The sequence below is a fragment of the Antechinus flavipes genome, chromosome 3 (assembly GCF_016432865.1).
Source record: "Antechinus flavipes isolate AdamAnt ecotype Samford, QLD, Australia chromosome 3, AdamAnt_v2, whole genome shotgun sequence".
In the NCBI taxonomy this organism is placed as follows: domain Eukaryota; kingdom Metazoa; phylum Chordata; class Mammalia; order Dasyuromorphia; family Dasyuridae; genus Antechinus; species Antechinus flavipes.
The window spans coordinates 5,111,850-5,133,686 of record NC_067400.1 but is presented as its reverse complement, the minus strand read 5'-3'; the positions used below and the strand labels follow the sequence as shown (position 1 = coordinate 5,133,686).

The following is a 21,837-nucleotide window of genomic DNA, read 5'->3' as shown; positions in this document are numbered from 1 at the left end:
CAGCCCCCAAGGCTGGTGATCTGAAGCTGCAAGTACCGGAGTGCTTATGGTCTCACAAACACTCAGGCCCCAAGTGGCAGCTTCTTCCTTGTACTGGAGGGTTTCTATATACTAATGAGGCTGTCCATGTGAAATTCAGAGTTCTTACCTATCAGTAGAATGCATGATCTCCCAGTTTTCTTCTGGAGTAGTTTTCCCCTAACCCAGGTTCCTCTACCTTGGCAGTCTTCCTTGCTACTAAACTTGAACCCTCATGAGCCTCAGAGGCCCTAAAGTAGAGAGAGAGAACAGAGCAGTCTTCAGCTCGGAAGATCAGTTGGCCTCCTTAAGAAGGGGTGTGAAAATGATGAGCCTGTAAAGGAGCCTGAAGAACAGTGAAAGTTCCTTTCTTTCTCTTTGAAATTCAAAGAAAGTTATTTATATTCATTTTTGTCACCTCCACCCCTCTTGCTCATCCCTCAACTCCATTCAACTAAAAGTGCTCTCTCTACTTACTAGTGCTTTCTTAACTTTCAAATCCACTGACCTTTCCCCAGACTTCATGCTTCTCGACCTACCTGTAGGATATGCTATGTTTCAACTGTCTTCTCTATCATTCTCAGTTTTGTAACACTTTCTCTTGATTATCCTTTCTATTCAATTGCTCTTCAGTACTCTTGGAAATCTTCACACACTAGTCCCTATTCTGAAGTCTTTTCTCATATACTTTCTCATTTGGTGACATCATCAATTCCTGTAGGTTCTGTTATATTATCATCTCAATATAAGTGATTCTTAGACTCATATATCCAATCCTAGGCCATTATGTTACCTACTCACCTATTCTTTCTCTGCCTTTCTTCTCTGTTTCTTTGCCTGTCTCTCTCTCTCTCTCTCTCTGTGTGGTTCTATCTAGATAGATATAGACATAAATATAGATACTCACACTCACACACACACATTCAAGTACACTTCATCACCAAGAGCCCAAACTACACATCCTGGAGCTATCTCAGCTCCAACCTGTCCAAAACCAATTTATTGTCTTATACTCACTCTTCACAACTTCTCTATTTCTGTTGTGGGCACCTTCATCCTTGCAGTCTCTCAGGCTCAAAATCAAAGAGTTATTTTCCATTCTTCACTATTTTTTCACTTCATATATCAAATCAATTGTCAAGTATTCTTGATTTTGCTTCCCCAAAAAACCCTTTCTCAGAGGTCCTTTTGTCTCTATTCCCGTCACCATCACTTTGGTTTAATCCCTCATTACCTCTCTCTTCTACTATGATAATAGCTTCCTGATTGATCTCAATGCTTTATATGTCTGCCTTATCTAATAAATATCTACTGCTTTTTTTGTTTCCATGAATCACAGGTCTGTTTTGATCACCCTCTTCCTCAAGAAATTCCAATTTCTCCTTATTGCCTCTAGAATCGAAGAAGACCTTTATCTGATATTTAAAACCCTTCCCATTTTGATTCCTATGTTCCATCCTAGGCTTATTGTATATTTCTCCTCTTTGCCCAATATATCATATAGTTAACACGATTTTGTTGTTCTTGACATTCATTTTATTTCTTGCCTCAATTTGATTTTTCCAGGCTGCCCTCTATAACAGAATACATTTCTTCTCTATCCCTGCTTCATAGAATTTCTAGATTTGAAAATTGTACAAATTATTATCTTCTAATAAAACTTTTCTTTGATCTCTCTTGATTTACAGAAATGTGGAAGCTGGCTTCAACCATGTCCCTTGATTCTGGTGCATGCAGTCTTAGAGCCTTCAAGAAGTAGACTGCCCTGGTAAGAACTTGCTCCTAAGAAACTCATCTACTCTTATGTATTTTTTGGTCTTTTCCAATTTCTATAATTTCCCTGATTTCTGTTTATAACAGCCTTTGTAAAAGACGGTCATTAGCTCTTTTCTTTCTGTAATCCATTTGGTAGGTGGGAACTCTGCTGGTAATATTAAGCTAAGTTTTATATTCTACTTACATGAAGAAAATTACCTTTTATTTTCAGCATATCAGATCCCTCCCCCAAGAAGACAGGTATTTGATGTGTCATAGATATAATTCTAGTACCATATCTTTCGTGGAGATAGAAAGCTAAAGGAGAGATTACCCAATCATAGTTGTCCTGGATCTTGCCTGAACCTCCCCTGAGAAACTCCTGGTGGTGCCAAAAGAACTCCTTCCCCTCTCTGGCAAAGGTGAAAAGTGCAGGTTCCCTTGGAGATGGAACACATCAGATTCCATTCTGTATAGCTATTCATTATCTGTATTGGGCAAATTTACTTTTATATTGCATAATCCTAATCAGATATGGTTTATACATAGATTTGTATATTTCCACTCCTTAAGAACAGGGACTGTACCATTTTGGGGTTTTATCCTCTACTTAGTATCCTGACTAGTATATAACAGGTCCTTAATAAATGCTTGAAGACACATTGATTGATTAAACTTTTTTTAACAACATTTGTATACATATTTATACAGTTATGAATATAACTGTTGCACAAGAAAAAAATGAATTTAGAAGGAAGGTAAAAATAACCTGGGAAGAAAAACAAAAATGCTGGCAAAGAACAAGAGAAAGAGTACAAATGCTATGTTGTGGACCATACTCATTTCTCAGTGTTCTTTTGCTGGGTATAGCTGGTTCTGTTCATCACTGATCAAATGGAACTGATATGGATCCTCTTATTGTTGAAAATAGCCACTTCTATCAGAATTGATTCTCATGTAGTATTGTTATTGAAGTGTATAATGATCTTTTGTTTCCGCTCATTTCACTTAGCATCAGTTCATGTAAGTCTCTCCAAGCCTCTCTGTATTCATCCTGCTGGTCATTTCTTACAGAACAATAATATTCCATAACATTCATATAGTACAGTTTACTCAGCCATTCTCCAATTGATGGGTATCCATTCAATTTCCAGTTTCTAGCCACTATGAAAAGGGTAGTCACAAACATTTTGCACAAGAAGATCCTTTTCCCTTCTTTAATATCTCTTTGGGGGATAAACTCAGTAGTAACACTTCTGTATCAAAGGGTACAGTTTGATAACTTTTTGAGTATAATTCCAAATTACTCTCCAGAATGGTTGGATCCATTCACAATTCCACCAACAATGTATAAGGGCCCCAATTTTCCCACATTCCCTCCAACATTCGTTATTATCTTTTTTCTGTCACCTTAGCCTGATTGATTTAACTTTAAAAAACTGGATACAAGTTAGGAAAAGGCATGTAGAAATGGAAAAGTTTCAAAATTTGTCTTGATGCAATTAAAATATTACAGAAATGGTAACAATAACAATGGCAACAATTTCCTTATGACATATACTATGAAGTAGAATGAGCTGCTACAGAAGTTGGCATCCTTATGCTCATTAGAAGCTAGGTAATAACTAGTCAGGAATCATTGTAGTTTTGTTGGGTATGGATCAGTCTGTCTCGTTGTTGCTGAGATCTCTTTCATTTTTGAGATTCAGGGAATCATGCTATTTCCACCTTCCAATAATGGCCATCTTCTCAAACTCTTGTTATCCCCAACTGCCCAAGATTCACCAATATGATGCTCTCATTCAACATATCTCCTTCTGTGCAACCATCATCTTCAGATCAATTTCTCTAGTCTTCTCCCATGATAATTCAGGTATCTTATTCTCTATCCTATTTGCTACTGCTCTCTCTCTTTGGTTCATTCCAATTCCACAAGGATTTATTAAGCACCTACTGATTGTACTATAGACCATAAAATCATGGAGTCAAAAACAAAATGAAAATTAGATCATGACCTCAAGTTGTTTACATTCCACTGGTTCAAAGTCCCATTTGACTTTCTGATTAACTGAGGTGATTTAATGAGCACCGAGGTGTTAATAGCCACTTCCATCCTGCTAGATAAGGTATGAACCCTTTTACTATGACTTCTTGAAAAGGAAGAACAGTAATAAAAGGAACTTCTAATAGCAACAACAGAGAATATTTTGAGGGATAGAGCCAATCTACTCCATGGAGGCAGGCATCTCTCTCACTGGTTCCATCAGTCCCTGCTCTATGTGCCTAATCATTTTCAAACAAATCCAACAATGAAACCTGCTTTTTTTTTTTTTTTTCAGTCTCCATCCTGCCAAAGTGCTCATGTTTTCATAATGAGCATTTGCCAGTCTCTGCTTGGACCAAGATGTCAGGCTTCAAGAATGTTCATGCCCCAATGTACGTCTCTTGGGGAGGTCCAGGCCCAAATTCTTTAAGATACAGGTCACCCGAATCTGGGATTGTACATGAAGGAATACTGTCTGGCACTCCCTGACCTGCTTTTCTATCCTTTCTCCCGCTCACCCCACCCCCTCCCAACCTCATTTAAATACTTCAATATTGTCTCTTTTCTGGCTTCTGAACATATCCAGCCTTTTTTTTTTTTTTTTTTTTTTTTTTTTAACTTTGACCCAATTTGGTTTCTTTTGTTCTATTACTATTTTAGTAGACGATGCTTGACATGATTGGAAGGAGACTTGGACTCTAGGTTTACAGATCCCATTCTATCATTTGTTGGTTTTATGACTTTGGAGAAGTCTCCCTCGGCCTGTGTCCTTGTCTTAAAAGAATTATGGAAATGATTGGTTAATCACTAAGGTCTCTTCTACCTCTAACTTGCACAAAAACATGTAATTGCTAGACTTATATGTGTGATATTTTGTTTTGCCCACAAAGGTATGTATAGCTGTCTGGAGGTCCCTCTCAGAGAGGCAAGAATAGGCATCTCTAGCAACTCTGCTTCTATCCTTATCCAAGGGAGACTGATTCCTGCCAGGGTTTGAGCCAGAGGATGACCACTCTGCTCTCCTCAGAAAAAGGGGATATTAAACAAGAGTTATATCTAGTTAGGAGCATTTAATTTTTAGGTTTAAAACACTCATCTTTATTTCTTAATAAGGAAGGGACACATCAAGCTCTATTACCTAAGACAACATCCTTCCTAGAAAACATCTTTTGAACAATGAAAGAACAGAGCAAGTCATGTAGAAACCTATTTTGTAGAGGGCTGAAACTCTGAATCAGGCAAGACAGCACTCAAGGCTACCAATTGGATGTGACACAATGGCTCTATTAGCATATATTTGGATGATGCCTCTCCTCACCATGGGTGCTTGCTGAATGTTTGGGAGTAAAATAATCATAGACAAGGACTGGAGGGTGGAGGGAGAGAAGTGAGAGGCAGGAGGAGGAGAGAGACTGGAGACTCTGGACTCAGAATCCAGGATACATCTTTGGCAAGCCTTGTGGCAGCTTGCCTGCCTTCTTCACTTCTCCCCCTAAAAACCAAAGACTTTGATTTATCCTGACTCTGTCTGACCCTGAGGCCCTCTAGGGAGCTAAGTCAATAGTAAAACAGACTGAATGAGAACACACACACACACACACACACAGAGAGAGAGAGAGAGAGAGAGAGAGAGAGAGAGAGAAAGACAGATGGAGACAGAGTCCAGGTCTCCTTCAGGAGGAAATTCCCCCAAATTTCTAATGTAATAAGCTGGGGAGGGGAATGTGATACAGATTGCCAGATTCTCTCATGGAGTTTTTTTCTCCTTTCAATGACCGGAAGAAAGATTGCAATTTTCTTTTGCTTATTTCTTGAAGCTGGAAGTCAGAAGTCCTCTTTTCAACTCTGTCCCACAGGCCTGAAGCATTCTGCAATCACTGTCTAGCAAAGAGAAGCACTCCATATCATTGGCTCTTCAAGCAAAAGGTCCCTATCATTGGCTCTTCGAGCAAAAGGTTGCCCCTAGATTTAGAAGAGGGAGAGACATTACTGGACACGTAGCCCGACCTCGTTTGACACGAATAAATTGTAATCTAGAGTTGGAGTGACATGGAAGTATGAAATCAGCTCTTCTGCCGCTGAATCCAGACTACTTTCCAGTCAACCACACTGTCTCTCAGTTTAAGAGCATTAATTAGAGACCTATTAGAGTAAATGGAAGGTTCTAATGACAAAGGCAGCTTGGACGTACTTTGAACACTGGGCTCAAAGGATGGATAAAAGTGGTCTGATCCTAAATGAAATATACTGATCAATTGACCATCTCCTAACTTTGGCCTCGTACAGAGAAAGGACTTGAGGGTCCCTTTCTCTCTCTTCCTTCTTTCTTATGTCCCTCCTTCTTTCCTCCTCTCCTTCCTCCCCTCCTTTCTTACCGCCCTTCCTTTCTTCCTTCCTTCCCTCTTTTCTTTCCAATCTAGCCATATCTCCATCTTTAGAACGCAGGGCTTAGTTTAGCTAGTGTCTGCGGTCCCCCTCAGCTCTGAAGCTTTTTGCTTCTTTGGCAGGACACAGCCCCTGACTCAGTTACTCTCTCAAAGACTTGAGGCGGGGCAGTAAATCCCTCCTATCTCTGACTTCCCAGATGAAAGGCATTCTGGGCATGAAATCCAGGATTCTTCCCCAAGACTCAGTAGAGCGCCAGTCTCCTTCCTGCTCTTGTCAGTTCTGGGGCTGTCTGGGAGCATATCTGGAGCCGGCTTCTTAACCTGGGGTACATTAACTTTAGGCGCATGCACACACACACGCCTACACACATGTCTGTGCACATTCACAGTTCCCCCCACACATTCTGTATTTCAGGATACTAGTTTTCCATTATAATTCTCTCTATATATACTTTTATGCACTTTAAAACCTGCCAGAGAAGGGCTCCAAAGCCTTTCAGACTCCAGGTCACAACAAATTTAGTTTCAGAAGTCCAGTTCTAGCCCTTGGTGGCCATCCCTCCCCACCCCCACCCCCCATTGCTTCTCCACTGTCTGGGACTTGCCCAGAGTCACTCGGGCAAGTGCACTTCTCAGGTGAGTTTTGAGGGCACGCCCTCTGCCCCCCTCTGGCAGCCAGTGCTCCCGCCTAGCCGTAGTGGGGGCTTCCAATTTGGGGTCCAGTAGATGCATCCTGCCAAATCCCGTCCTCTGATCTTCAGCTTTCTACGGGGTTCCAGATTTTCCCGTGCCCCCTCCCCCATCTCCTCCCTCTGTGGACCCTAGACTGGTCTCCCTGGGCGAGATCGGTGGGTATGAGGTCCCTGGGACCGGGGTATGAGGCTGCCCCACGGGGGACGAGGAGGAGGGATCGGGGGGCGGAGAGAAGGGACTGCTTAGGGATAGGGGTGTCCACTCCGCCTCCAGCCCGGTCTCCTGCTGTCACCCTTCCTCTCCCCTTCTCGCCTTCCGTAACCCCCTAATCTTCCCCCTCCCCCAGAGTCCTCGGCCACGCGCGCCTGGAGCGCACTCCCAGGGCTCTCCTTTGGTCGGTTCAGACTCGGGGTGCAGTAGCACCAAGGGGCCTGCAGGGGAGGCTCGGCCGGGAAGCTGCGGCCATTCTCGCCGTTCTCCCGGCCAGACAGGCAATTGCGGTTAAAACCTGCAGCTCTCCCCGCCTCCCTCGCCTCCCTCTTTCCCGGCCGGCTTTCTGTCCCCTCTCTCGCGCCGTACCGGACGCTTTGTGTCAATTTCCTGGCTCTAGTTACTTTATGTCAATGGGGAACTGAGCCTGAGAAGAGGATGAGCAGGTGGTCCAGGTGGCTGCGGCTCCCCTAGCGCCGAGAGGCGAGCTCGGAGAAGGCGAGGCCGACCCGGAGGCAGAGGGGAGGAGGAGGAAGGTGGGGGCGCTCCGTGTGCTCGCCTGCCTGCCTGCCCTCCTGCCGGCTTTTGTTCCCGAACCTCGCCCGGGCTGCTCTCCAGCTCCAGCTGCCCGCTCCTCCTCCCTCTGCGAGCCGGGCTGGGCGGCTCTCCGGGCTCCCCGCCGTGAGCACAGCCCGGGCCGAGGCCGAAGCAGGAGGCGCGGAGGGGCGGCAGCGCTCCCAACATGGCTGAAATCAGCATAGACCAGTCCAAGCTTCCCGGAGTGAAGGAAGGTAAGCCCCCGGGGGCCGAGGCTCCCTTCCCCTCCCACCCTGTCTCCCGTCACCCCGGGCGCTGGTCCTGAGAGACCCCCTGGGCGCCGCCTTCTTGCCCAGCTCCCTCCAGGCTGGACCCGGGTCCCTGGGACTTCGCGCATCACTTGAAATCTGGGTCCTGCTCTCCCGCCTGGGAGCCCGGGAAAGCGGGGGGCGGGGTGTCTCCCCAGCCCCTTCCGCGCGGTCCCCGCAGCCGGCAGCAGAGCGGGGACCTGCTCCAGACCCTCCCGGGCTCGGGGCTTTTCCCAAAGTTGACACGGGACGTCCTGGCCCCCGGAGCATAGACTGCCACTCCTCCCCACTCCTCCCCCCCCCCAGGGGGCCAACTTGATTTGGTCAGGATCCCCCTCCCCCAGACCCATTAAAGGGCCGAGCTGAGCGATCCCTCCCCCTCCCCCATCACCATCCCCCCCAGCCTCCGGTTTGCTTTGCTTTGGCCTGAGGTGATCCCCTCGGACTCTCTCCTGCCCCGGGCGGGGGCGGGGGGGCGCTGCGTCCCGGGGGACTGGGACGCTGAGCTGGGGGGTGTCGGGAATCCGGCGCCGAGGCCGGGCGGGCCCTGCGGGTGGAGAAGCCCTTCTCCCGGCCTGGCGCCAGATGTTTCAGTGGCCGGGAGCGTCCGGGGAGGTGGGTCGGGAGCTGAGGCGCCTTTGTTCGCTCCGTCATCAGTGCACAAAGGCGCGGGGGGTGGGGGGGTGGGGGAGAGTGTCTGAGCCCTGGTCTGCCGGGCTGGGGGGGGCGGCCCTGAGCCCTGGCCCCCGGGGCCCGAGAAGCGCCTGGCCAGCCTCCCGCTTTGGGAGCCTGGGGCCGAGCGGGGCGCCCTCGTCCAAGTTCCTTCCTTAGCCCGGGGGCGGGCCATTGTTTGGGAAAGCTCGGGGCCCTCCGGCCTTTGACTTGCAAATGCCTTCGCCTGAACTTGGCCCCCGAGCCGGGCTTGCCAACTCCCAGCGTGCTGGGGCCCCCCTGAACCGCGCTCCCTGGGCTGCCGCCTCCCTAATGTGGAGGCTTTTGTGCCTCCCCCCCCCCCCCCCCCCCGAAGTGGATGACTGGCCTTGGGCTCTTCCTTGCTTTTCTGCCTTTGGACTTTGGGTTACCCTTCCCCTCATTCAGTAACGAAAGTCTAAATGGGGGGCACTTAGCCACACATCGTGTGGGCCAGTGTTCCCACCAGCCTCCGGGGCAATGGGTGCCCAGTGGGTCCCATTCAAGATGCCCCTTTTTTCTTCTCAGCTTTCAATTAAAAAAAAAAAAAAAAAAGTTGTGGTGGCTCTCCCCCCCCCCCCCCCCCCCCACCCCCACTCCTCCAATTCCCCTTAGACTCTGGCTTCCTTGAAAGGTCAGCTCGAAAATTTCCTCCTCCTGGAGGCTTTCCCCGATTCCCCCAGCTGTTACTGGCCGGGCTGCTGCTTTCTTGTTCAGTCACAGCCCACATTTTGTCGTCCTATTTGGGGTTTTCTTGGCAGACATTTTTCCAGCTCATTTCAGGGACAAACAGGGTGAAATCACTAACCCAGAGTCACACAACTAGTAAGTGGGAAATTTGAACTCAGGAAGGTGATTTTTCCTGACACCCTCCCTCTCCCCCTCCCCCCCAACTCTATCCATTGCACCACCTATCTAGTTCTGTGTTTCCTGCCAAAGGACTGGACCTGTGGTGTCTGGTTCTGGGCTGTCCCATGTAAGGAAGCGTGGGCCAGCATCTTTGTGGGTCCCAGTCTTTAGAAAGTTACCTAGCACACTGAGAGGGACCGTCACTTACACCTTCATCGTGTGTCAGGAACAAGATGGGGGGGGAGGGGACATTTATCTGTCTACACATTTCCCTTTTAGGAAGTAAGCTCCTTGAGGACAGAAATCTTTGAATCTTAAGTCTAAAATGGGAAGAAACCTTAGAGGTTAGAGTTCAACCTCCTCATTTGAAAGATGGGGAAGCTGGGACACAGAGGGGCTGTTTGACTTGAAGGTCATGGAAGCCCGAGTCTGGATTTGAGACCACTTCCTTCTGACCCAGCATGCACTGGTCATTCCACTTATCACACTGGCTCTCCAAAGTTTACACAAGAAGAAATCAAGTCCCGTAAAAGGAAGTGGTTGGCCCACACTGAGAGAGACAGAGAACCTAGCAAGCAGTAGGTGTCTCATAAATGATTGCTGACCAAATGAGGTTGGGAGAATAGATGAAATTTCCTTTAATGAACTCATTTTGGTGTCTACTTGGTTTTTTAGAATTGGTATTTATCCTAAGTATTCCACTTTAATTAATTGTCAAGGTCAAAGTTTGTGTTCTCTGGGAGGAGCAGGAGGAGGGGTGACTGGGATTTGGGTAGGATACAGGCTCATTTTTTTTTTTTGAGGAAGGTACAGGATAAACTCTCCTTCTGACCAGTCCTTCCCTAACAATTTCTTTTGACCCCAATTAAAAGAATAAAAATAGATCTGGGGAAGATGTGCCCTGGAAAGGAGATGCTGGAGTTGTTCTGACAAGGGAACTTCTACCCTAGTTTGGGTGGGACAAGGGAACTTCTACCCTAGTTTAGCAGTTCTTTTAATAGGCAGACTGCTGCCCAAGCTTTCTGAGCTTCTCCAGCTCTTTCCCTCCCCTCCCTCCCTTTTTTCCCCCTCCCCCAGTTCTTCTGGACTTTTTAGCACAGAGTGGCCTCTGTGGAAGTTCATCTGTAAGCTCCCACTGGCAGTTCTGGCCAGCATGGGTTGGGAGGCAGAGGCTCTTTGAGAGATACCCACCTGGCACCTCACTTGTGTCCATTGTGGTACCAGCTAGAAGCTGAGGACTGAGAAAAAAAGATTGTCAGTTCACTCTCCTAAGCTGATGTCTAATCTCTGCCTCAGTGGGCCTTTTAGGGAGAGTAAAGAGCATTCCTTATTTGGAGAGGGTGGCTGGTGGCAGCCTTTATTGACATCTTGTGGTGTGCTTACTTAGATTAATGAACAGCTTTGGATTTTCCCGACAAACTAGCTCCTGACCTTGGGACCTTGGGTCCAATTGCATTCCAGCCTTTTCTCACCTGGGCTGACTGGGATGTGACTCTGCAGAGATGGTGTTTCCCTCAGAGTCTGGAGGCTCCTAGGGGTCAGGGGTTCAATCAGTCCTCCTTTCACACGGCATACCTGTTGGTCACCAGGTGCTCCCTGAGCATGGGATTATGGGCAGCCTCCATTGCTTTGTGGTTTGGAGGAGGCGGAGGAGGCGCAGGAGGACGGAGAGAGATCCAGCATGTGGGACTTGAGGCCTGAGTCTTCTACTGACTTCTATTCCCTACCCCGTGACCTTGGACAAGCTCTTAACTTCTATGTCTTTAATTTCCTTCTCTGTAAAATGGGGGGGTTTGGCAACCTGGAAAGAGATTTGGAATCGTGCCCAAAGGCCCATAAAACTGGGTGTGCCCTTTGACCCAGCAGTTCCACTCCTGGTCTGTATCCCTAAGAAAGCAAAGAAAAAGGGAAACGAATTATTTGTATTTAAAAATCTATATTCACAACAGCTCCTTTTGTGGTGGCAAAGAATTGGACATTGAGGGGATGCCCATCAACTGACATATGGCTGAACATTTGTGGTGTGTGGTTGTGATGGAGTGCTGTTGTGCTCTCTAAGAAATGACCAACAGAATGGTTTCAGAGAAACCTGGCAAGATTTTTTTTCCAACACATGCAAAATGAAGCGAGTGGAATCAGAACATTGCCCATAGTCACGGGAATATTGTAAGGATGATCGGCTGTGAAAGATTTGATTGATGATGATCCAAGACAGTTCTAGAGGACCAGAGGACCTCCAGAGAGGGAACAGATCAACTCGGAATGTAGATTGAAGTAGACTTTGTAAACTTTATTTTTATTGTTTGGGGTGTGTGTGTGTGTGTGTGTGTGTGTGTGTGTGTGTGTGTGTGTGTGTAAAATGGCTGAATTTTAGAAAATGAAAATGTTTGGTTTGACATGTATAATGGAAATCAGAGTGTTTGACTTCTCAGTCAAGGTGAGAGGGAGGAGTAGGAGGGAAGGAGAGAATTTGAAACTATACACACACACACACACACACACACACAATATCTGCATATGTGTGTGATGAAAATTTTTATATGTGATTAAGAAATATTTAGTAAAACAATTTTTAAAATGAATGTGTTGGACTAGATCACCATTGATGACCCATCTGTGAGCTTATGAACCAGTTTGTAGTTATTAAACATGTTTTTGAAAGGTCCTGTGCTAGGGTTGGAAGTTAGAAAGGGAAAAAGAAAAGAAATCCTTCCTGTCCTCAATTTTTATTATTTTTATTATTATTATTTTTGCTGAGGCAGTTGGAGTTAAGTGACTTGCCCAGGGTCACACAGCTAGGAAGTGTTATTTAAATGCAGATCCTCCCGACTGCAGGCCTGGTGCACCTCCCGACTGCAGGCCTGGTGCACCACCCGACTGCAGGCCTGGTGCACCACCCGGCTGCCCTCTGTCCTCAATTCTACATGGAAATCAATAAGTAGAGAATATATTGAAAGTAATGGGAGAAAGTGTGGTGCCATGGGAAGGGGGCCAGCTGAGGAAGCAGAGGCTTTGGGTGCAAGTCTCCAATCTTCTAGGTCCTCACTGTGTGGCTTTGGGGAAATCCCCTCATCATTCTGAGATTTTGTCTATCCATAATATGAGGAAGTAGGGGCAGAAATGACCTTTAAAGTTTGAAATGTTTGTTGACGTGAATCTGTGAATGTCAAGTGAGTGGCAGTTAGGGGAGTGCTACTAAGTGGCCCGATTAGAAAGGCTGTTTCTGTTGGAGGAGGTGAGGAGGGAGTGCATCCCAGGCTTGTGCAGAGGCCCCGGGGAACAGCAATGGCCTGTTTTGTCAGGATTGGCTTCCTACCCACTCAGCTTCTTCCCAAAAGATAAGCAGTAATTTCCAAGCGTAGATGGCAGGTCCAACACTGAGTCAGGATAGACAGGTGAGTATTGTTCATTTAATGATTATAGATCAAGTGTGGTGCTGGGAACAGGTGTAGCCGGTGATTCACAGCAAATTGTGGAGTGACTCTCAGGCTTTGTATTGTCATCTGCAAAATGGGATAATGATAGCCCCCTCCCCATTTTTCTCACAAGGCTGTTGTGAGAATCACCTGAAAGGCAATTATAAGTAGGAGCCATTGTTATTTTTTGTTGTTCCCCCATGCAGGAAATGTTCTACATGCACAAGTGAAGTCAGAGGCCACCCATGCCGGAAGGAATCTTTGGATCCTTGATCTAACTTGGTCTTGGTCCCTCCATTCATCCTCATCCTTCCATGGTTGTTGTTCAGTTTCACCTCAGGGAGTATGTCCATCTACCCAATGATCTGGGGGCTTGCCTTGAATTCTCTTGGTATCTGGATACCAGCAACACAGCTAGCCATCTTATTGTCATGAGTGATTGGCTCACTCCACTCCACTGGTGTTACTCACGCCAGTTCTCTCCCCCAGTTCTAGGCTGGTATCAGATTGGTGCTTGCTCCTGCCACTGTGGGCCAGTCTATTTGCCTTTGGGTGGTCCACTGCCCTTGGATCAGCTTTTATTTCTGCCCAGAGTGTCTCCCACTTACTCCCGGTATTCCTGACCACACAATAGTAACAATAGAATAAGGTTTCTAAAAGTAAAGCTGGTTAAACTATGGGTTTCTACCCCATATGGGGTCTTGTAACTGAATGGGAGCTTGCAAAAAAAAAAAAAATGGCAACAATAAAAAAGTATCAAATATTCACCAATATTTATTTTTTATGTAAAAGTAAATAAGTGCAGTCTTCTTGTTACTATGGAAATTTGCTTTTATCTTTAATGAGTGATGGTAAAATCATCTGAATACCAAAGAATTGTTTTAAATCAATTTCCTTATAATTTATTGTCAATAAATGTTTGATTTGTATATTTTAAATATCTGTACATTCAGAGAGACATTTAAAATTTTCTCTGGTGAAAAGGGGTCACAAATGAAAAAAGTTTAAGAAGCCCTGGTTTCAGGGATAAATTCAAGGCAGGGTCCTCACTCTCCCTGGAGAAGAAATGTCCAGGGTTGGGAAAGAAATAACTGGGTACTTGCCCTGAACGTGCTCTGGCCCCTGGAGGAGAGATGAGTATTTGGGGAGCTTTCACACAAGGGCAGGGAGCAGACTACATTGAGAATCTTTTTTGGGGAGAGCGTTGGAGTGGCCAGATCTGAAACTACTAGTTCAGTAGAGGAAATTTTGGTTGAGAACATTTCTTCTCCCACTACAGCATCTGAATGTTGGGGAGCTCCTTGAGGTCTGGAGTTTCAAATATCTTCCTGGGGTCTCAGAATGGAAAATTGGAAAATGCCAAGCACTGAACTTGAATTCAGATTTCCCTGTATCTGGTCCTGGTTCTTTCCCTTTTCTACAATGTTTGCCTCTCTCTAGGTAATAGATAGTAAGTTTTGATCCCTAGTTCCACTAGTGAGTTGTAGAGTTGACCATCCTTTGTTTTCTTTTTTTTTTTTTAACTTATATTTTCATTGTAGAACAAATAAATTTGATTCATTCTGTTATATTTTCAGTAGCATTAAATAGCATGTAACTCGAATGCCCAGGTAATTAAATATAAGTGGTGTCCATGGTTTTTTAGGAGTACTTGGTATACTCAGGTTTTATTTTTGTTTCAGCAGCTGACAGTCTCTGAACGATATAGTAAGTCATACCTCTGCGTCAATTTCTCCATTTATAAAAATGATAATGGAAAAGAAAATGCCCCATAAGAAGAGTAGGAGAATGATGGACATGACATTAAAGCTCTCTTAAGTTATTTAAAAAGGCACTTGGAAGGAATAGTGTTTGAGAGAAACAAAAGGAGCTTGAAGGAAAGGATTTTGTCATTCTGAAACTTTTCCCAAGATTTCACCATATTTGGTCAGTGAATCTCTTCATGGATAACAGAAGGTAGTGGGAGGGTGAACTTCAGGTGTGTGCCTGTCTCCCCACCTGCTTCATAAAAATAGGAGCTCATCTCTGCTTTCTCTTCATGATGGTTTTTAAGAAAGCATCCCTTGTCTATTTGGAGCTCTTAGCCTTGGTCAGTGGTCTAAAGACCTAAGATTCCCTTTAAATTCTAAGATGAGAAGGGACGTCAAGCTGCCACACTCTGCAGGGCCTTAATAATCCGATCCTGGCTGGATGGATGAGGGATGCAGCAGAGTTAGAGCTTTTTGAGTACAGGCAGCCTCCCTGGTCTGGTCTTTGGACTGTTCTAACTCTGGCTTTCTTCTTGCAGCATCAGAGTCAAAAGGAGAGGTTAGGGCTGGATATATAAATTCGGAGGTCCTCTTTGTAGAGATTTAGTGACTGAATGAGCTCCCCAATAAGACAGTATAGTTGTGAGTCAAAAATTGACACTGTCCAAGAACTGATATGAGCAGTACATGAAATTAATGCACACACTTTGGACCAACTGTCAGCTGTTTAGGGCCTTCTTTTGTGTAGTCCTTGGATTTCTGTTATTTTCCATAGTCAGGTGACTGAATGGGTGAGAGGTTACTGCATTTCCCTTCTACCTCTTCTCAGGATCACTGGTGCCTGATCCAGCTGTTCCAGATGATAAAGCTACGCCAGCCAAATGCGATGGGAGTCACCATTGGTCTCTCTTGCTTTTTGCTTCTGTCTTCACTTCTTATGATTCACCAAAATGTGAAGACAAGGCCGCAAGGAAAAATCGTTCCACGTTCTATGATATTTTCATTCTCGATATGTAGGGCATAAGATTTGGTGCTGGCAGGGGACCATTGAGTTCAGTGCCCTTTCATTATGTTAATGAGGAGATTGAGCCTAAAGGAGGTCCTACCCAGTGGCCAGACACGTGAGGGGTACAGAGTGGCAGAGCCTGGAGGGGAAACTCTGCCAATTCCTGTATCTCTGAGCTAGTGAGGCTGAATATCTATATTCTTTTCCAAGGAACCAGTCACCCTAAAAGTTTTTTTTGTGTCTGTTATTGTTGTTTGTTTTGTTTTTGTTTTTATTGTGAAAATAACAATCATCAATAAACATGAGCATTTCAATATCCAAAGAACAGAAAGGGAATTGAATGTGAAACTATGAACTTGTACTGGGTAATTTTGTTTTGTTTTTAGCACATATTAAATTTCCCCTTATCAAGACAGAATCGGTCTGTTTGTGTCTCCTTCTGAACTTTTAAAATGAAGCCTCCAAAGCACTAAGTTAAACCTCACAATGTGTACCCCATGTGCCTCATGAAGGGTGTTCTAGATCGAGCTGCAATTTGGAGGACTTTACTGACTAGACTACTTTGTCTAGAAAGATTCAATAGAATATAAGTCCCGACAAAACAGCACTGAGCCTTAGTCATTATCCATGGTTAATAGATAGCTGTTCATTTGAATGATAAGTTTGAAATTTCATTATACTGCCTCCTTGAACCTTTTCCCAAGCTTCTACAACTTAGTATAATGTTTGGCACATTCTGGCCACTTCATAAAGATAAGGCTTATTGATTGAATGGCAAATGCTAGCCATTATCCTATCATGCACCTGGGTTAGTTTATCTCCAGTTTTTCAGTCCTGCAGAGCTCGTAGTGATTCCGGGGTGAGGGGGAAGGGGGCTGTTTCATCTGATACCATTGTCACATAACTTAGCCTCCATGCTCAACTGAGACTTCACTGTGTGTCCCTAAGACATTTTTTCTGTCTATCCTGTGTGTGGTCATCTCGCTACAGCTGTGCACACAATTACTGGCCCCTAGCCCTGCCTCTTGGCTCATCATGTACTGTTCCTTTGGATTCAAGTGACCCACCAGGGGCAACAGGAAGCTGGGTATGATGTCTGGATTCAGGATCCACTTATTATGGCCTTTTGCAGGCTCAGACACAACTACTGCTTTGAGCATTTTGATTTTGTCCCAGCCACCATTTTTTTTTTCTTATCCCAGCCACCATTTTGTGGTACCTCAGTTCTTCCTTGAGATCACTGCAGTTCCTACATTGGTTTTTCCTTTCTGATCAATCATTCCACTGCCCAGGAGCTTTAAATATGAATGTTGGAGTTTCTTAATACTCCCAGAGTCAGAGGTTTCCTTCCTAGGACTTTTGAGCCTTCCTATTTCTTTCGTTCTTTTTTTTTTTTCCCAGTCAAAAAGCCAACAAATAAAAACCATCATAAAAATTCCACATATAAAGGGCACAAAAGAGGATTTCCCCCTCAAAAGTCTAAATTCAATTTCACATGGTAGTCATCCCTTTGTGGTCCTGTTTGAGTCCCCTTCTGTGCTACTGTATATTTGCAAATATCTTATCAACCTTCTTTTCTTTCTTTCCTTTTCTCTTTTCCATCACTGCTTCTTCCTCCTCTCCGTCATAACAAGTAGAATCAACGGAGCTTTCTTTTTCTTACTCTGTGCACATGGACTCCCAAGAACTGTGGGAAACAGCTGTTGAGCAGATGGTAGTGAGTAGAGTGATAAAGGCACCAGAGCCAGGCCTTCTTCTGGCCCAAGCCAAGCCAATGCAGCTGACAGCCCCATTGTCATTTTCCTCATTTTCATTTCAAAGGCAGCATCCGGGGATGCTTATTTGTTCCCTGCTTTAGAACCCTATGTCTTGTGCTTGCTGTTCAGGGACTTCCCCATTTAGGAAGTGGAAATTCCTTTTGAGAGAAGCAGAGTGGGAGAATCTGACAAAAGCCAAGCCAGGAAGGCTAGAATCTTAGTATAGGAGACACAACAGGCTTTCACTTTCTGTAGGAGAGCTCATGTCCAAAGGTCATCTTTTCATTGACAATGAAATTGTCATTTCGATGACAAATCTCATTTATATATTGATCTAATATTTTTGAGGCAAATTACATACACACATGTACACACACCCACACATGTTATCTCATTTGATGCTCACAACAAATCTGAAAGGTTTTTGTATTAAATTGTTTGCACATCTTAAAATGGTAGTCATTGTTATCAATACCACTGTTATCAACATCATCATCATCATCTCCTCTGTGATGAGGCAGCTGAAGCTAGAAGAATTTGCCAAACAATTAGGAAGAATCATCAGGATTTGAATACAGGTCTCAATGAGTATAAAGTCCAGCCCCATAGAGTCTACAACTAGAGCCTTTCCAAAGTGGACAGGCAGGACAGATCAGTTGTTCCTTTTCTTCCCCATCCTTGCTGATAACCTGGCTTTGATGTTATTCCATTTGCAGTACTGGAATCTAGGTGACCTAAAATCTAGAGCAGGGATGGGGAACATTTGGCCCTTGGGCCACTTAAGGCCCCTGAAATCATTGGGTCCTACTCCCTCCACCAAGGCAACCATAGTTTCAGCCTTCATATTAGGAGTAAATTGATTAAATGTTTGACCAAATATAGCAGGCTGGTTTTTAAGTTGGTAACTTGGATGGCCCATAGATGGTGTTATAAATGTGCAAATGGCCTTTGGCAGGGGGAAAAAAAAAGATTTCCCATCCCTGATCTAGAACAATGGAGGTTGATCAAGATCAGATGAAGATCAGAACTCAAATATAGTCTCACATACTTCCTGGGCAAGTTTTCCTGACTCATTTTCCTTAAAAAACATTCCTATTCTCTAGGGCTGTTAAGATGATATATTGAGACCTGCAGACCTTTGCAAACTTGAAGTACTATTTAAGATCCAGTGGTTGTTGTTTGTGGCTGAAAAGTAGCCCTATTTGTCTCTTTCGGAAGGAGAGCCAATGGGGAGGAAGGGTCGTGCATCAGGATGGGCGCTGATCCGATAGTTTTGAATAATGGCAAGGTTTCTCAAAATAACTTGCAAAAGTATACTGAATATTTTGTGAAATTACCAAAGCTTTCTTCATGACAGCTCCATGAGAAACTTTGCTCTCCTTAAGCACATTGCTTAGAGATTTTGTTGTTTTTGTTGTTCAGTGTTTTCAGTCCTGTCACATCTTTTTGTGGTTTGTTTCGGGTCTTCTTGATAAAGATGGTTTGCTATTTCCTTTTCCAGATTATTTTACAGATGAGAAAACATACAGCAAATAAGTGTCTGAAACCAGATTTGAATTTGAGAATAGTAATCTTGACTTCAGGACGAGCACTCTAGGCATTATAGTGCACCTTAGCTGTGCCTTGACTGTAGAACATAGGACCATTTCTTCCTCTCTCCTTCCTCCATTCTTTGAGGGCAGAAAGTACTTTTATTTTGTTTTTCCCCCAATCTATTTTCCCATCACCTCCTCACATATTCCATCATCCTGAATTTTCAGGGTGGCCCATATTTACCAAGCTTTCTGGCACTGATTAGGGGCTGTTAACAGTATCTTATTTAAAGTCAGAGTCTTAGGATATACAAAAGGATACATATTTACCTGAGTTTTTAGCTGTTTACCTAAGTTTAGTATGTTTGCCTAAATTTTTTTTTTTTGGGGGGGGGCATTCTACTGCTCAGTAAGATGCTACTTTGTGATCATTATTTCATAAAAGGAAGTTATATTTTCTTAGAGATTGTTGTGATAAGATGGTGATGTTAATTAAATAGAAAAAAAAAAGGTGCCTGTGGACACATTTTAACTGAGAAAGCTACATTATTTGTATTGTTTTACTTTTTTAATTTATTTTGGTCAAACATTTTAAGTTACATTTTAATCTGCTTGATGTGCTCCCAGGGAGTTTTGCTAGCCTGTCCTAACTTTGACACCTTTGCCCTATGCTATCAATTGAAGGAGGTGGAGATGTTTATCCTGGAGAAGAGAAAGTTTGAGAAGGGAAAAAAAGGAGATCATTTCCCAACACTTGATGGGAAGAAAGGTTAGTCCTATTGTCCTCCAAAAAGTAGAATTTGGAGCAAGAGGTTGCCATTTAGAGGATAGATATAGACTTTTTGGGAAAGCTTTTTTCCATTTAGAGCTGTCTCAAAGTAAAATGGGCTATCTTGGGGTGGTGGGATGGCAGTTTCCCCCTCAAAAACTGGAGAAATGATTATTTGTCATGTAGATTTTAGTTCAAACTTGGGTGAGGTTAAGTCACCCTGAAGCTCTTTCCAATTCTGAGCTCTCTTTTACCTGACTTAATGATAAGGCTTTTCTCATTACAACTTTCTTCTGCTGAGCAGAAAAAAAAAAAATAAGAAAATGGGTCAGTGGAACAGAAGAGAAACTGCAGACAGAATTTGGGGCAGAGGCAAAAAGAGGACCGGGTCCAAATGAAGGCTTAGATTGCTGTTCTTTTCATCTTAACCACATTTGCTTTTAACACAGTTCACTGGAGCAATACAACACATACAAGTCATAGATTAAGAGCAAAGCGTGGTATTGGGGACTGGTGGGTCCAAAGCAAAGGAGGACTGGCCACTGCTTCCTTCCCCTCCAGGAGAAATGATTTTATGTGAAATGTACAAAATAACACACACACACACACACACACACACACACACACACACAAATAACAATGCATAAGATGCTTTAAGATTCATGACATCCACAAAAGGAAAAAAAAAAAAAGGGATCTGCAAGGGGAGAGCTGTCTGGATAAAGTCACCTGGGAATTAGATTTTAATGTTAAGAAGGCATTTTAGTTAGAGTAAATAACATAGACAAGAGCTGGGAATGAGAAAATTGGATTGGAGGGTCTTGAATGCCAAGCCAAGGTGTTTGGATTTTATTTGACAGTAATAGGAAGTCACCAAAAATGTTGAAAAGAATTATGTGGTCAGATTGTAGAGGATACGCCCTGTGAGGAACACTGTGAAGCAGGCTCTATTCTGCCTGTCCTGCCTCCCCACCTCCCCGCTTCCTTGTAGAGTTAGGGACAGAGTTGAATCCTTTAGCAGTTTAATATATGTTTTTTTGCTTAGTAACCCCCCCCCCAAAAAAAAAAAAAAACCTCCTTATCCTTTCTTTCTCTCTCTCTCTCTCTCTCTCTCTCTCTCTCTCTCTCTCTCTCTCTCCATCTATCAAATATCTGTGTGTATGGGAATGGATAGAGTTCAGTTGTATCATTTGAAACTGAAGCATAAAGAATGTATATTTTTCTGTCTGGAGCACATTATGAAACTGAGATTATCACTGATATAGTATGAGCAGGACTCTGCACTGGACAAAGATGTCCTCCGACCCCTCACCCGTGTGTGTGTGTGTGTGTGTGTGTGTTTATGAACCTAGATATGAAGCACCTGTGTGGCTGTTAGTCTGATTCTGTAAATAGCATGTTACAAAGTGAAAGAGAATCCTTCAAAGTAGAAAAGCCTGAGGGCAGTTTGCTACTCAGTTCAGAAACGAGCTGATCCTAGTGTATTTTCACTTCCTTTCTGGGGAAACTCCAGGAGAGCACAAGTGGACTTCCAGACCTGATTCAAGGCCACATCCACACCAAAGGAGTCTATAGAAGGTTCCATAAAATACAACGTGGTGGCACTGAGGGAATCATGAGGAGAAGTCCCCAATAGGGGTAGGAAGAGGCCCAGGATGCTCCAGGCACATGTGACCACTGGGCATCCCCAGACTGGGCTGAAAATGGAAGCACAGAGTCATTCTCAGCAGCCCTTCTCAGAGAGCTGCCACAGGCTGACTGGGTTTACTTTGGTCCTGGAAAGTTTGTGGGAAAAACTTCTAGAGAAGGGAAGTTTCGTTGCTTTTTCGAAGACATTGCATTGAGAGTCATGTGGAAGAAGAGGGAAGCCGATGCTTGCCATCTAGCAAGTCTAAGCAACGGTAACTAATGGTGGTGATTTATTTATTCTTTTAAAGAAAAAAGTTCAAGTATAATAGGCATGAAATGTCAGATAAATTATAGAAGAGACTTCATTTGGGACGCTGGGAGGATGAACATGAAAAATGGGGACAGTAGTTCTTTGCGATTCTATTTTATGTATTCAAAAACATGATTCTGAGAAGGCTTTGGGGACTTCCCCGCACTGCTACCAAAGGG

The 21,837-nt window shown here is 44.2% G+C and overlaps 1 protein-coding gene across 2 annotated transcripts in view; it reads left to right on the top strand.

Moving 5' to 3' along the window:
* Positions 1 to 7,315: 7,315 nt before the first annotated feature.
* Positions 7,316 to 21,837, top strand: part of CCDC50 (coiled-coil domain containing 50) — a 79,230-nt gene continuing 64,708 nt past the window's right edge. Inside the window, exon 1 of one of the 2 annotated variants that reach the window (XM_051991638.1) lies at positions 7,316 to 7,898. In XM_051991638.1, the coding sequence (XP_051847598.1) occupies positions 7,850 to 7,898 (49 nt within the window). In that variant the 5' untranslated portion in view covers positions 7,316 to 7,849. The remainder of the gene's footprint in view (positions 7,899 to 21,837) is intronic. The other variant, XM_051991639.1, reaches the window with a different exon arrangement.